Raw genomic sequence first — 15092 nt, 5'->3', positions numbered from 1 at the left:
ACAAAGTTGATCGTAGTCTATTCATTTGGCTGACGAATAAACAGGCTTAGAGATAGCGTCTTAACCACGGTTAGGTAGAGATACGTGATGGGAACGAATCCCAGGTCTTCTGACTGCGACTCTTTCTACCAAATCCCACTGAAGGTTAAATATCATCCAACAGGCAGTATTATTCTGTGTGTTGGTAAAAGAAAGGTAATGAATAATATCTGAACAATAGGCTTTGTGTAAAGCTCACCTTGCCTTTCTCCATCCTTCAAAACCTATCCTAGCGGAGCACTCCTTCCCTTCCCCCGTGTAATTCTATCTGGTGAGAAACGCGGGCTAAACCATTTGATCTTAAGTCAAGTTGCCAAAACTCCACAGGCCACTAGAGAGTAACCCTTACTGAATAAATTTTACTATTAAAAGGAATTCTTTTATATCATGACTGCCAGAGATTTTTCAGTTTCAACGTGCCTTTCAAAATTTCAGACTTCATGTCTGATGAATTCTTTTTACTTTGCCTCTACTATTACCGGCTTCTAGGTGTCGGATAACTAGCCATCATTATCCGAAGGGGAAAGGCCCATGCTAGGAATCTAGCGGAAAAAGGGTTTTGTTTTTCCGATGTGCCATTCTGATTCTGGGCTTTGTCTTTACTCACTCCACGAATCAGGGGAATAAGGGCACACCCACCTCACGGATGCCGCGAGAATTGGAGACCCGAAAAGTCAGAGCGACTGGCAAACCTTAGTTCCAAGCCCATAACAAATGCTTTCATATTTCTACACTTCTTTGCTTTCCTAATAGAATATGATCTACTGAATTTTGAAAATAATATGCTTCCAACCCTAGTAAAGCAAAGTTCAGGTCGCTGCCGCCCGCCCCGCCCCCCCCCGCCCCCCCCGCGCGCCTCCGGGTCTCTCACTCGAGTCTCCGCCCGGCCGCTTTCCTCTGGGGTCGTGGGAGGCGGAAGGGCCGCAGTGACGCGTTTATCCTGGGCGACTGACGTCACTGCCAGGCGCCCGGCGGCACGTCTGCTGGGCCTGCGGCGGGCTTTTCGGGGACAAAGATGGCTATGGCCAGCGATTTCTACCTGCGCTACTATGTAGGGCACAAGGGAAAGTTTGGACACGAGTTTCTGGAATTTGAGTTTCGGCCGGACGGTGAGCAGAAAAGCGGCCGCGGCAACGAAGCGCGGTGCTGAGCAGGGGGAAGCGAGGTGGAGAGGCCGCGGAGGAGTTGGGGTGGGTGGGCGAGCCTCCGCCGGCTGGCGAGTGTGCAGTAGGGCCGAGGAGCTTAAGGAAAATAGGAAGCGTACATTGGCTTTGTGAATAAACGAGTAAATTGGTGTCAGTTAATTAAGAAAAGCCGATCCTGTCAGATAGTAAAGTTCAGAATCCTAGCATCAGTTCACCGGAAGGGACCTTAAAGGCCGTCTAGTTTATCGACCTAATACTTGAACGTTTGTGAGAACATCTCCACCACGCGGTGGACGCATGGATGCTTCAAATCTTCCGGTGAACAGTAAATTTCGGACTGCCCATTCATCTTTTTTATTCATTCAGGCGCTGTATGGAAGGCAAAATGTCGAGAAAAACGAATGAGGCCTGCTCTGAAGCGGGGAGCCCCACGTGTAGAAAAATGAGTGTAATGACGTGTTTGGGGTGCCTAAATACAGTTGTTCCCTATAGGATGCATTAAGACTATAAAGAAGGGGCGTGGTTAGTTCTACATGAAAGAGTAGCAGTCTTTTTAGAGAAGGTGACAGTTGAGGTGAGTCTTGAAACGAGAGTAGTTTTTTTCTTGGTCTCTGAGGGGGAAAAAAGGAGTCAGACTGCTGAGAGCCCTATGAGGTGAAAGTGCCTGCTGCCCAAGGAAAGTGCAGCAAATTCTGTCTTTTGACAGCTCTGATTCTCTTTAGATGGTTGTACTGTATATTGAATTCTAATTGTAACAACGACAGTCCAACTGCATAGACTTTTCTTTTTTGAATGCATATTATGTGCTGGGCAACATGTAAAAACAAAAATTGAAGGGACAGTAGTGCATAAGACTCTTTAATTCCCCTCAAGGAGTTATACCTTGGTGGGTGACATAGACATGAAACTAACCGTAAGGCAGTATAGATATTAAGTGCTGTGTTCATGCTTTGGACAAAATTCTGTGAAGGCATGAAAGAAAAATTAAGGGAGGATCACATATTAGGAAGGGGGGGAAGAACATCGCACATTTCATGTAGAAGCCAGGGTAACTTTGGCTCTGCAATTATTTAGAAACCTTAATCACCTTACTCTCCCTGGTTCTCCCCAAGTCTTTTCTAAATTCAGCTAAGGAGCCAAATTTACCTGAATTCTCCATCTGTTCTTTCTTCGTGTGATACTGTTTTCAGGGCCTTGGCCTGTGAACAACTTTTAGCTTGTCCGTATCACTTTTAGCCAGTCACGTAAATTAAGTAGTCTAAGATTATCAGGGAAATTTCGTTCCAGAACACTGGTTCTCATCTGCCACCACACCATTCCACAACCTTTCCATAAGTAATGATGAGTCCCAAAGACAGTGATTCCTAAGGGGTTCTCCTCATTAGGATAACCTGTCATTTTAGAGGCTCAGGATCGCATTACATCTGTATCTGGGCAACTGACTAGCCGTGAGGAGAAGCATACATTAGGGAATACATCAAAATTAAATGTAGATCAGGTAACAAACTGGTCAATTTTTATTCAGAAGATATAGTTTGTGTGCTTCTTAATTACAATTCTAAAACAGTAGCATTGCCATAGTACATTAATTTGAAGGAAAATAATTAAAAGAACATTTTGGAGTAGTGGGGAAAGCATGTGTATTGGAAGAAGGTAGATCTAGGTCTGAATCTTGTGTGACCCTGGGCAAGTTACTTAACTCTCTGTTTTCTCAACTATGAATAGGTGAGAGAATAAAACATACTTTTTAGGGTTGTTTTACAGATTAGATTAAATGTTCTGGGTAACTCAACACCAATAAGACATGTAATGTAAACTTTAGAAGAAATGTTAGTTCCTTTTTCAGATTCCCTGTCTAGATCATGACATAGCTTAAGAAAATGGGCCTTGAAAATGGCCCTCCCATTATATGGAATTGTATTGAAGGCATGGAGTTTAAAAAGTTGACTGGCTTCAACTTCAGCCAACTTAACAGCAAATACATGTTCAGCATTGATCTTATGGCCAGGAGGGAGGAAATATTAATAAAAGTAGTAGTATAAAATGGTTTTTACCTTCAGAATTGCTTATAATGTCATTTCTTTATATTTTAGCAGTTTTTGCTGTTATAGATTGAATTTTTTTCCACTTCCCACAGGAAAACTTAGATATGCTAACAACAGCAATTATAAAAATGATGTCATGATCAGAAAAGAGGTAAGTTTTTTACAGATGTGTAATTTTTTATATTAAGCCTGTTTACCTCATGTCTATGGTTTTATTTACATATTTAAAGTACATCTGAGGCTGTAAAGAAGAAGCCGATGTATAGATTGAAAAAGGCTTCTGATTGTAGCATCTATAACAACAAAAGAAGCAATCTGAATATATTAAGTTGTAGTCCCACATTCGAGTGTATCATTTAATTCATTTTATAATTAACTTTGTGTTTTTACTCTATTCATTATTTAAAACTAATTGATAATTATGTTTTAAACACAGTATGAATTTTAAATGAAAGTCTCAAAAGTTAGGTATAAGAAAAAGTTCAAAGCACTAACCGTGATGTGTATTTGTATTTGTCACTGTTCACCTCATAGATGTTGTGTTGACCACCCACAGGTATTTGAGTCCTGTGTTACAAAGGCAGAATACAAGGTTTCAGGATGGGGCTGGTGTTGAGAAGAGGGAAAAATATGTTTTAAAGGAAAGGGCAAGAGAGTGAAGCAACATCATAAGGAAGAATGATTCTCTCCCATCTTGTACTTTTAGAATCAGAATTAAATTTTTCTTTAATGTTCTATTTGAATACTCAGGGTTTGTAACTCTGTTTTACTATTTGCTTCTGAGTTGTGTCGAGAAATAGAGAGACACTGAAATTTTTATAACTTGTTTTCAGGCTTATGTACACAAGAGTGTAATGGAGGAACTGAAGAGAATTATTGATGACAGTGAGATTACAAAAGAAGATGATGCTTTGTGGCCTCCCCCTGACAGGGTTGGCCGGCAGGTTCGTATTTAATAATTCTTGAAATGCGTAAATACTAAAAGTTGTTAATATAATTGTTATGTTTCTCCTTGTTTATTTAGAATAGCTCCTCATTGGGTCTTGGGTCTTCCATTTAGTAGGCACCTGGTAAATACTTTATAATTTTATTTCACTTTGCGTCATTTTCTGTGCTGCCGCCTGGTAGTGACGGCGTCAGTTTAGACATCTTTCTGAACACTCTTCTCTGCGGCCACCGCAGCTAAAGTTAAGATGTTTTCACAATGTTATGAATAATTGCTATTATTGGTTAATTTTATTAGGAAATAAAAATAGGTAGGAAAAAACACAAGTGTTTGTTAAATTTGAGAATTAGCATTCTCATTGACTACGTAAAATTCACTTTCGCCAGATTTATAACTTTGAAAGTTCTTACTTGCATCTTTATGCCCCAGAGAGTGATTTGATTGGTTTCTTTGTTCCAACTGACCATTGCCTTTGCCTCTCATATTCCCTTCAGAAAAATCGATGGGCTGCTGAAGAGCTCTGAAGGCCTAATTTCACTCTGTAGAAAGCCAGTTTGATTTCTGAATTGGGTCTTTTCATCTGTTGGAGAAATGAGATATGACCCCAGGAGGAAGAAACATTTAATTTCGCTTTTGTATATTCCCGAGGATTATACTGTATAACAACTTCTTTGACTAGAAGAAAATGTGGCGAAATCTAATAGATGCTGACTCTCTGTAGCAGTAACTTAACACTTCTCTTTAAAGAAATGTTATTTAGGAAAGCAAAGGTAATAGTTAACAGTATTTATTTTATGCACTGCAAACACTTTTAAGAAGTAAATTTAGATCTGTTTGTTTTATACATACATACGTTTGCATTAAAAACAGCAACAAGCCTTTTGTTATCTCTTTTAGACTCAGGGAGAGGACAGTGTTTTCATCTACCCACTTGGTGATGTGTTCGTGTGTTTTGGTTAGTGGGGAGGATTACTCATGCTCCAGAAATTGTCTGTTGGATCTTTAAGTCAAAGATTTTGTGATTGTTTGAGAGTCTTATTTAATTCTCCATTTTGTGTGTGCCATAAACTGTGCATAATTAGATTTTCTGCTCAAATACATAGCTAGGAGTGTCTTTAAGGTCATCTGTTAATTTAAACTGAAAAATCACTACAGACGTAGCCTCTTACTTCTTCATTTTAGATTTGCAGATAAAATATGGAGAAAAATTTATACTTAATTTTGGCACACTAGAAATGCCTATATTATGTTATGTTTGTTTTACTAGTTCTTAATTTTAATTGTTTTGTGAAGACAAAAGAGTATGAATCTTTCAGTATTATAGTCCAGGATTCAAATATTAGTACCATCACTTACTAGTGGTTCTACATCAACAGTTTTTTTCCTCTGCTTTATGAGTCTTGGATTTCACATTGTAAAATTAGGCAAATAAAGCTGGCCTGAGAAGGGTAGGCTTTATTAGCCCAATTTTAGGGATTACAGAGAATGTTTGTAAAGTCCCTAGCACCGGGCCTGACACATAGTGGGTGCTAAGTAGTGCTATTATTAATACTATGCAGTTTATTTGTAGAGCCTGGTAGAAAGGGTAAATGTGTTTGTATTTATTATATTAAAAATAGGCTTATACCCATATTACTAGTTTTACTCACACTATAAGAAACATTTCTGTGTCACTCATAAGTATATCATTCATTCGATAGCATCATCTTTTTGAGATCTCTGGAAAGCAATTCTTTTTTTTTTTCTATTTTTTTCGTGATTTCCCTTTTTTTTTTAACATCTACATTTCTTTCTATTTATTTATTTATGGCTGCGCTGGGTCTTTGTTGCTGCGCATGGGCTTTCTCTAGTTGGCGGCGAGCAGAGGCTACTTTTCGTTGTGGTTCGCGGGCTTCACGTTGCTGTGGCTTCTCTTGTTGCGGAGCATGGGCTTCAGTAGTTGTGGCTCATGGGCTTAGTTACTCCATGGCATGTGGGATCTTCCCGGACCAGGGCTCGAACCTGTGTCCCCTGCACTGGCAGGCGGATTCTTAACCCCTGCGCTGCCAGAGAAGCCCCTGGAAAGCAATTCCTGATTCATCCTGATACTGGGGACACCTGAGGAGCTGGTGAGGTTTTGTTTTACATAGTTCATAGCTAACAGGTCGCTTCGTTTTTTTTTCCTCCTCTATGATGGCTAGAAAACTTGCAGCAAAAATTGGGACTTCTTGGTAGCAAGAATACATATATCTTGTGGGATGGATTTTTATATTAACTACATTTCTCTGCTTTATTTTTTTCAGGAGCTTGAAATTGTAATTGGAGATGAACACATTTCTTTTACCACATCAAAAATAGGTTCTCTTATTGATGTTAATCAGTCAAAGTGAGTATGTTAAAGCATTTTGACTAAATTGACATAATTTATTAGAGGGGCTCATTTTAGAACTATAGCCAGTTTGGGAAGATTATTTTAATTGCAACCTGTATCAGTTTATTATGTATATGTAATCCTCATTTTTATAATAGTGAAGACTTGTTATCAAAGAAGTTAGCGGTATATTTTACTGATTGCCAAAAAAAATCTTAATCTGGACACAGCGTCACAAAATTTAAAAGAAATCTGTATTGGATTTATCAGCCTTATTAGTCCCATATAACATCATTCTCCTCCTTGGATTTAATACTTGAAAGAAATGGAAAAAGCCCCAGTATAGCTTAAGTATGGCTTTAGCTACCTGTGTCTTCCCAAGCTCTGTAAGTGCGGTACCATATACCACTGTCTGAAAAATCTCTCTGCCTCCAATTATTTCTTTCCACTCTTTCCCCTCAAAATGTTCTTATAGCGTCTTTTTCCTATCCCCCTAAATTGTAATAACTTATTTGTTTGCTTAACTGGCTTCAGTGTAAGCTCCCTGAGAACCTTGCCGTATCTCAAAGTTAGTGCAATGCCTGGCACACAATAGGTGCTTTATAATTTATAGAGGAAAGGAGAAAGGAATGAATGCATAACTACTGGATACAAATGGCTATGTTCATAAAGACTGGCGCGATACTTTTAAACTGTCACATCTATTTTCCTATAGTTGGTGAGGATGTGGCATTTGTTTCCTACTGGGATTGTAAATTGATAACAGTGTTTTTTGGAAAGCAATTTGATAATATGCATCAAAAGCTGTTAGTATTTTTCTTTTATCTTTGTCCAGCTAATTTCATTCCTGAGCATCCATCTATCCTAGGAAATACTCTGAAATAATGAAAAAACTTTATTATTCATAGAGATGTTCATTAAAACCTTATTAATAATTGGAAAACAATCCAAATACTAACAAGGAGAGAATTGCTAAATTAATTAAAAATTATTTGTGAATTTTTTTTAATGTAATGGAAAAAGTAATGTTTAAAAGGCCACAGTGAATGATTTTAATTATGAAAAAAATTAGGGAAATACCAAAATATTTATAATTATTCCATGAGGAATGACATTATATAGTATTGAGTTTCTTTTTTCTATCTTTATAATTTTATTTGCCTTAAACATTTTTGTGATGCATAAATGTTATTTTTTATAAGGAAATAAACACTTTAAATATGAAATGAATACTGATGAAGAAATTTATGTATTTTTTTCTTACAGAAAAGATAGAGATGGGAATTGTTCAGGATATCCATTTTAGTTATCAGAAAATGCTTCCTTTCTCCTCAGAATTCCTTTAACTTAATTGTTTTAGGTTTTTGGTCTTTGTTTTGTTTTAGGAATTAATTTGTACTATTATGTTGTTTCATTTTAGGAAGAAAAAAGTAACTTTTATCTTTTTAAATTTTAGGGATCCTGAAGGTCTTCGAGTATTTTACTATTTGGTACAGGACCTGAAATGTTTAGTTTTTAGTCTTATTGGATTACATTTCAAGATTAAACCAATCTAAATTGTGTGTTTTTTGAAACTTGTTTATATTTAATTAAGGGATGGGTGAGGGAGGGTTTGTCATTTATGATGTTGGGGTTTTTATGAATGTGAAGCAAGCTTCTTTTGTATGCAAATTGAAAATAAGAAAATACATAAACAGGCTTAATGGTTATCTTCACTTGGGTCCAAGGGGATTGGATAGTCCCCACACACATTAAATTCTCTAAATAAAAGCCACCTTTATTGAAGTTTTGCTCCAATAAAATATATCAAAGCCTGGATGGAGAGTGCATTTTTTCCTTCAGGAGGCTGTATCTCTGATTCACTTTAAAGATGAAAATTGTTCTAGTAGGTGCATTCTATGGCAGAGGGTCTTTCACGTAGAAACATGTAGCCAGATTCCCATCCATTTAAAGGCAATTGTAGATCTTCCCTTGTTTGTACCGTACCTGATGGGATTTAATTTTTTGGTGCTTATAGAAGTTGTTTATAGAAGGTTTTGGATTTTTTACATTTGTCACTAACCCCTCAGGGGTCATTCACATTTAAATGTTTTTGTATAAGCAGTGATTTCCTCAAGGTTACGAAGATAAAAGTCAGTACCCCAAATTAGGCATATCTTTTATTATGCTCCTTTTTCCATTATTTCACAATGTATATATTTTGTATATCTGTGGGAAGTAAGTGAGTTCTCAGCTCTAAAAATTACTTAAAATTTAGACTTACGTATATATGTGTGTGTGTGTGTGTATTTATATCCTAACTCCTAATGAACACAGGTCCCAGTCATATTTCTCAGTTCCCTTCAACCTCTTCCTGGTAGACTGGATTACTTCTCCTCTTAGTAGCTAGTGCCCTGATATTCTGTGACTTTTCCATCTGAACCTTCCACTCAAAGTATGCAGTCCTGTTAGTCATCATCTACTTTGCCCAGGGACCTTAGGGTGGAAGAATTGGTGTCTGAAGGCTCACCGGGGCTCCTGAGCAGCTCTGTCCAGTAAACTTCTGTGCGGTAATAGAGATGTTCTGTATCTGAGCAGTCCGATAGGGTAGCCACTGGATACTACATGTGGCTACTGAGTACTTGAGATGTGGCTAATATAACTGAATTTATAGTCCTATTTAATTAAAAATAGTATTTTCCACCATTTTATTATGAAGAATTTCAAACGTAGAAAACTTGAAAGAATTGTAAAATGAACACCCATATGCCAATCTAGATTCTATAATTAACATTTTTCATTTACTGTAATAATTCTATTATAAGTCATATCATGTTGATTTCTCACTTATGGGTGGAAAAACTGGTATAATTGGTGCCAATAGACTTATTTTTATTTTTTTATAAATTTATTTATCTATTATTTTTGGCTGCGCTGGGTCTTTGTTGCTGCACGCAGGCTTTCTCTAGTTGCGGCGAGCGGGGGCTACTCTTCGTTGTGGTGCGAGGGCTTCTCATTGCGGTGGCTTCTCTTGTTGCGGAGCATGGGCTCTAGGTGCGTGGGCTTCAGTAGTTGTGGCTCGTGGGCTCTAGAGCGCAGGCTCAGTAGTTGTGGCGCACGGGCCTAGTTGCTCCGCGGCACGTGGGATCTTCCCGGACCAGGGCTCGAACTCATGTCCCCTGCATTGGCAGGCGGATTCTTAACCACTGCACCACCAGGGAAGCCCTAAATTTACTTTTCAAGTGTTGATTTTGTGCCTCATCCCTTCATTTGCCCCTTCATGGGATGGAGTGTCACTACCCATCATCTAACACAGTCTTTTCTATATAGTAGGTGCTTTGTAAAAATTTTTTCAGCATTTTATTGTCTTTTATATTTACTGCCTTCAGATTATTTGTCTTTGTAACTTAGTCTGAGGTGTAAGAGATTCATTTCTGTCGCTATGGATACCTTTCATTACCATGCATTTTTCAAATGCACATACCACAGAGTTGTATGTTCGAACACAGTGGATAAGGATGTGTCTTTTGGATGTGGCCCAACTGTGATCCTCAGTTCTGTGTACAGTCTGAGTTCCTCAGTCAAAGCAACCAATACAGCACAGCAAAGAGGACGGGTGAAAAGCGGGATGATCCGCCAGGCTCTACTGTTCTATTTTATTTATATATATATATATATGTTTGTTTGTTTGTTTACAAAATATACTTTATTTTTTAAATTATAGATTTACAAAAAATTGAAAAGGTAGCACAAAGAATTCCCATATGCCCCCCACCCCGTTTCCCACATGTCCCTCTTTTACATGAATGTAATAAAAACTATGCATTATTATATTTCTCTTTTCCTGTTGTGCCTACATGTGCCTATTCCTACTGTGCCCCAATAATTATTGTAGATAGAGAAATAGATATTTAATATTATAAATTGGGGAGTGGAAATCTGTAGTATTGCCCTAGTAACACCATCTTAACTTGGCTTGAGGTCAAGAAAACCTTTGAGAGACATAACCCACGGAAAGCTGAAAGCTGACCAACCTCTGGTGGAATTTGACCTTCTGGGGAGGACTACCAGTCGGGTAAATGGTGGTATCTCTGCCATGAAACCAATGCTAAATCTGGAACTTTTTCTAAGGGTCAAGGATAGCGGGGCATGGTGGAAAGAGTTGCTTAATGCTGTCAAATGTTTAAACCTCTGGTCTTTGAAGTCAAGGGTTGGGCTAAATAATCTTTAATGTTTCCTCTTAGCCATAGTAACGTATGAGGCAGAGATTTAAAAAAAAAAAGTGCTTTATATGAAAGAAAAACCAGGTTTTGTGCCTCTTCTTACTGTTAAAAGTACAGGTAGATATTTCATTGATATCAGGCTGAGTCTATTCATGTGGGCATTTAAAATATGAATATACATGAGATTATTTTATATATCCTATTGTTAGACTACTTTGTTTTCATTTGAAATGTGTGAAACCTGTGAACATGGGTTGTGCTGTAAGTTCAATGACTGATCCATATGATTTTTTTTTTTAAAACTATTTTTTTAGAGCAGTTTTAGGTTCACAGCAAAATTGAGAGGGAAGTACAGAGATTTCCTGTATATTCCCTGCCCCCCAACTCATGCATAGCTTCCCCCATTATCAACATCTCCCACCAGAGTGGTACATTTGTTACAACTGATGAACCTACATTATTAGGTTTCACTCTTGGCCGTGTACATTCTGTAGGTTTGGAAAAAATGTATAATGATGTATCCATTATTATGGTATCATAGAGTGTATTTTCACTACCCTAAAAGTCCTCTGTCTATTCGTTTCTCTCTACCCCTAACCGCCAGCAACTTCTAATCTATTTACTGTCTCCATAGTTTTGCCTTTTCAATAAAGTCATATAGTTGGAATCATACAGTCTGTAGCCTTTTCAGACTGCCTTCTTTCACTCAGTAATACACATTTAAGATTCTTCCATGTCTTTTCATGGCTTGATAGCTCATTTCTTTTTAAGGCTGAATAATATTCCATTGTCTGCATGTACCACAGTTTGTTTATCCATTCACTTACTGAAGGACATCTTGGTTGCTTCCAAGTTTTGGCCATTCTAAATAAAGCTGCTATAAACATGTGTGTTCAGGTTTTTGTGTGGACCTTAAGTTTTTTGATTATTTTCATAATTGGTTTCCTAGCATTATATGGCAATGAGCTAGATTGAAAATCCAAAAAAATTAATAAAAATAACAAAGGTAAATGAATGATTTGAGGAGGAGCTTAGAGTCCAAATCATGTGATACAGTGGCAAGAACACTGAAGAACTGAAATTCTTCATTATGGCACTACTTCACAGAACTATTTTCCCTTTCAACCTGTGAATAGGCTTTATCCCTTAGTGGCACAGAGTCTAAATAGTTATCCAAAATCCTTTTTTTTGCCATTATTTTTTCATGCTTTCTTATTTCCTCAGGTGTTCCTCTCATTTAGTTAGAAGTTGGAGGAAGGATGCTTCCTGTTTGATTGACTGCTGGAGACCAGCTGGGACAATAGAGAAATTCTCTAGAGCATTAGAATAGCTTTTATGGTCAAGAGAAGGACAAATAAAGTAGCTAATTAGGGAAACAGGAAACCTCAAACAAGGTGTTCTTTTGAGTTTTTACTGTAAGAGCCAGGAAATTTCATATGGCTCAGTGGCATAAAGGTGAGGCATTAGGACAAATAGCCATGGAGGGGGGAACCTGGCCAGGTGAGGTTACTCCTCCCAATAAGAGGAGTAAAGACCATCTTTCCCTGGGAACTGGTGGTTATTCTCGAAGCCTTCACTTTAGGCTGCGACAGGAAGAACAGCCTGCTGCTGTGAAATGATAAGCCATTGAGGTTTGAAGGTGTGACTAGAAGCTGTGTGCTAAGCTTCTGGCTGACGAAGTTAATATCATCAGGAAGGGACGGGTAAAAGGTGTGGTTTCCTAAATGAAGAACGCCTTTAAGCAGCCAGGAAGTAAATGAATGCTTTATGTATTCATGTTGTGTATGTGTTATCTGTGTTTTGCACAAAGGTGAATTCGGAAGACAATGTACAAGAACATTCAAAACATTCTTCAAATTATTCATCTTTCTGTTTTCTTAAGGAGTGGGTGTGATAGATGAAGTTTAGTGCTTCCATTTTGTGCTTTGACCAAACGACAATGCTAAGAGTTTCAGTTAGTCCTGTCTGAAGTTACTGCTGTTATCTTCTGATGCTGGTTTGTCTTCTCATTTAAGAAGAAATTTGCCTTTCCCAGAAATCAGAGCTTAGTAATAAAAAGAAACTAGAGCTTAGAGGGAGCAGCTACATAATTTGGCTTTCCCGTTATTAATCTCATGATGTCTCTCTACGAAACTATGAAAACTCTAGATTTTGTAGTCAGTTCTTACCTTTAACCACCTCGTTCATCAAGGGCACATGTAGGCCTCATATCTCTTCCATGTGCTACAGTTAGAATAACGAATGGGACCGATGTTCTCATGGTATGGAGTTTATACAGAGGAAACAGACGACTATGTAAGTGTAAAAATATGTTCTGCCCCTGTCTTAGCCTCCATCATGAGAGCTATCCACCCTCTTTCCAGCTATGAGCATGTAAAACAAAAGAGAAAAAAAGCTCAACATCACCAATATCTCCATGGGGCGTAAGATATAAAATAACCAGATCTGAGGTCATGGAATGCCTTTTTCTATAGAGGCAGTGGGATGCTGCCATGTTTCCCAGCTCCTAAATTGTGTTAATACGCACCGCCTCCACCCCACCCCCACCCCGGTCCCCCCGCCCACCCCCGCTTCCTTCTAAGCATCTGCACTCCTAGCTCAGTGTGTCAGCATTTCTGGATTGCAGTCCTGGCTCTTTCACTCTTTATAGACCCCTTGAAGAAAGAGAAAAAAATGAATATTTACTTATTTTTGAAGTCTAAGAAATCCTAGCTGCAGTGCTAATCTAATTGAATTCTTCCAGATACATAAAGTGAGTGACATTCTTATTGAATGTGTGAAGAAACAGGCTTGAAGATTTGGAGTGACGAGTTCAAATTTTTACAGCTAGAAAGGATTTGAATCTTGGACTTCAAATAATAGTATTTAACGTTTAATGAACGTTAGCATTAGGTCTGGTTAGCGCTTTATATACCCTACAATCTTGGGAAGCAAAAGCAATATTTTACTTTTGTCGAATCTGAGGTTTAAAGAAGTGAAGTGACTTGCCTCAAGTATTTCTGGTATTTCAAGCCAGATCTGACCGGTTCCAGAATTCATGCTTGGTGGCAAGAGATTAGTTGAAAATCCAGGCTCTTCTGAATCCAAAGCCCATCTGTGCTCTATGTATTCAATCAGGCCTGATTTTAAACATGGGTCAAGAATTAGCAATAATGTGTTCTTTGGTAAGTCAATTACCTTCTTAACATTAGCTTCTTCATTTGTAAGAGGGGGTGACAATAAATAGCTGTCAGCGTTGGGAGGTTTCAATATGGTTATACACACAGCAGTCCTCCAGCAAATGATGGCATCTCTCTCTGCCACCTTTTGACAACCATTACTATTTCTCCCACCCCTACTCCCTACGTTCGCTCAGCAGACTTCATTCATTCATTTCTGGCTTTGGGATTGAGGGCTCGGGATCTTTCTGTTTTGAGATTGACAAAGTCAATCCAGGATGAGGGTAAAGAGAGAAGAAAATGCACAGCAGTCAGTGTTCCTGAAGTGTCCAGACTCCACTCATGAAACTTTGTGCGACTGAATTAAATTAGTCTCTGGGAGGTAATTCAGCTGACTGCCTGCCTGTGATGACAAGTGGCAGACTCAATGGTGATTCTGAGATTAAGAATTGCATCGGAGGATAGGAGTGGGTCAGCTGACAGCCAGACAACAGGCAGCATAACCTAGCGGGGTCCTAGTGGTCAGAACATTCAGTAGACTGTGTTTGTAAAGTAGTTTGGAAGAGACGTGGGAGGTGAAGAATGGGGATGCCTTCCAAAGGGTGATGGTTAGTTGTGGCTGGAGGTTGGTAAGGGAAGAAAAGAATAAGCAAGGAATGTGGTTAGAACCTAGTGAAATAGGGCTGGGTTTGTCTCTGCATAATCAGTTTCACCTATGTTTCCCACCTCACTCCTCTTCCCCCACAGGGCCTGGCTCATAGAAACAGACTTATAGAAATGAATTTCTTTTCACTGGAAGATTATAGGTCTTCATGTGAGGTAAGATTCGTGGATGAAACTCAAGCAGAAGAATAATTCACCAGTATCTCTTAAAAATATCAAATGTGAACACTTTCACACTAGTGTTGTATAAATAGGAACAACTTTTCTGGAGGGCATTTGGTAATACATATCAAAGTTCTTTAATGTATATATCCCTTGGCCCCATAATTTCTTGTTTAAAATTTTTTTCCTAAGGAAATATTTGAAAGTACAGGACAAATTTTTTTTATATTCACAAAAAATTGGAAACAACCTAAATGTCCAGCAGTATGGGATTGCCTAAATACATTATGGTATAATCTATATGGATAAAAACTATACAATTGTTTTTAAAATAACATTTTAGATGAATATTTTTAAATGAAGAAACACTTAGAAAATAATA

At 38.1% G+C, this 15092-nt stretch overlaps 1 protein-coding gene across 2 annotated transcripts; it reads left to right on the top strand.

Moving 5' to 3' along the window:
* Positions 1 to 993: 993 nt before the first annotated feature.
* Positions 994 to 14703, top strand: MAGOHB (mago homolog B, exon junction complex subunit). 2 transcript variants are annotated; one of them, XM_059935296.1, is made up of 5 exons: positions 994 to 1148; positions 3322 to 3380; positions 4063 to 4173; positions 6458 to 6540; positions 14633 to 14703. In XM_059935296.1, exons 1-5 carry the CDS (start codon positions 1055 to 1057, stop codon positions 14658 to 14660), a joined length of 375 nt encoding a protein of 124 aa, XP_059791279.1. In that variant the 5' UTR covers positions 994 to 1054; the 3' UTR covers positions 14661 to 14703. The 2 variants fall into 2 exon arrangements, with proteins under 2 accessions (XP_059791279.1, XP_059791278.1); XM_059935295.1 differs by lacking the exon at positions 14633 to 14703 and adding an exon at positions 7982 to 8341.
* The last annotated feature ends 389 nt before the right edge of the window (positions 14704 to 15092 follow it).

Source organism: Balaenoptera ricei, chromosome 10 (assembly GCF_028023285.1).
Source record: "Balaenoptera ricei isolate mBalRic1 chromosome 10, mBalRic1.hap2, whole genome shotgun sequence".
Classification (NCBI taxonomy): domain Eukaryota; kingdom Metazoa; phylum Chordata; class Mammalia; order Artiodactyla; family Balaenopteridae; genus Balaenoptera; species Balaenoptera ricei.
This window is presented reverse-complemented; position numbering and strand designations above follow the sequence as displayed.

Bases quoted from the DNA above. Each gene is read 5' to 3' on its own strand.
- MAGOHB (XM_059935295.1), top strand. From the start codon at position 1,055: ATGGCTATGGCCAGCGATTTCTACCTGCGCTACTATGTAGGGCACAAG. The intron at 1,149-3,321 runs GTGAGCAGAAAA...CACTTCCCACAG, and splicing joins ATTTGAGTTTCGGCCGGACG to GAAAACTTAGATATGCTAAC. The intron at 3,381-4,062 runs GTAAGTTTTTTA...ACTTGTTTTCAG, and splicing joins ATGTCATGATCAGAAAAGAG to GCTTATGTACACAAGAGTGT.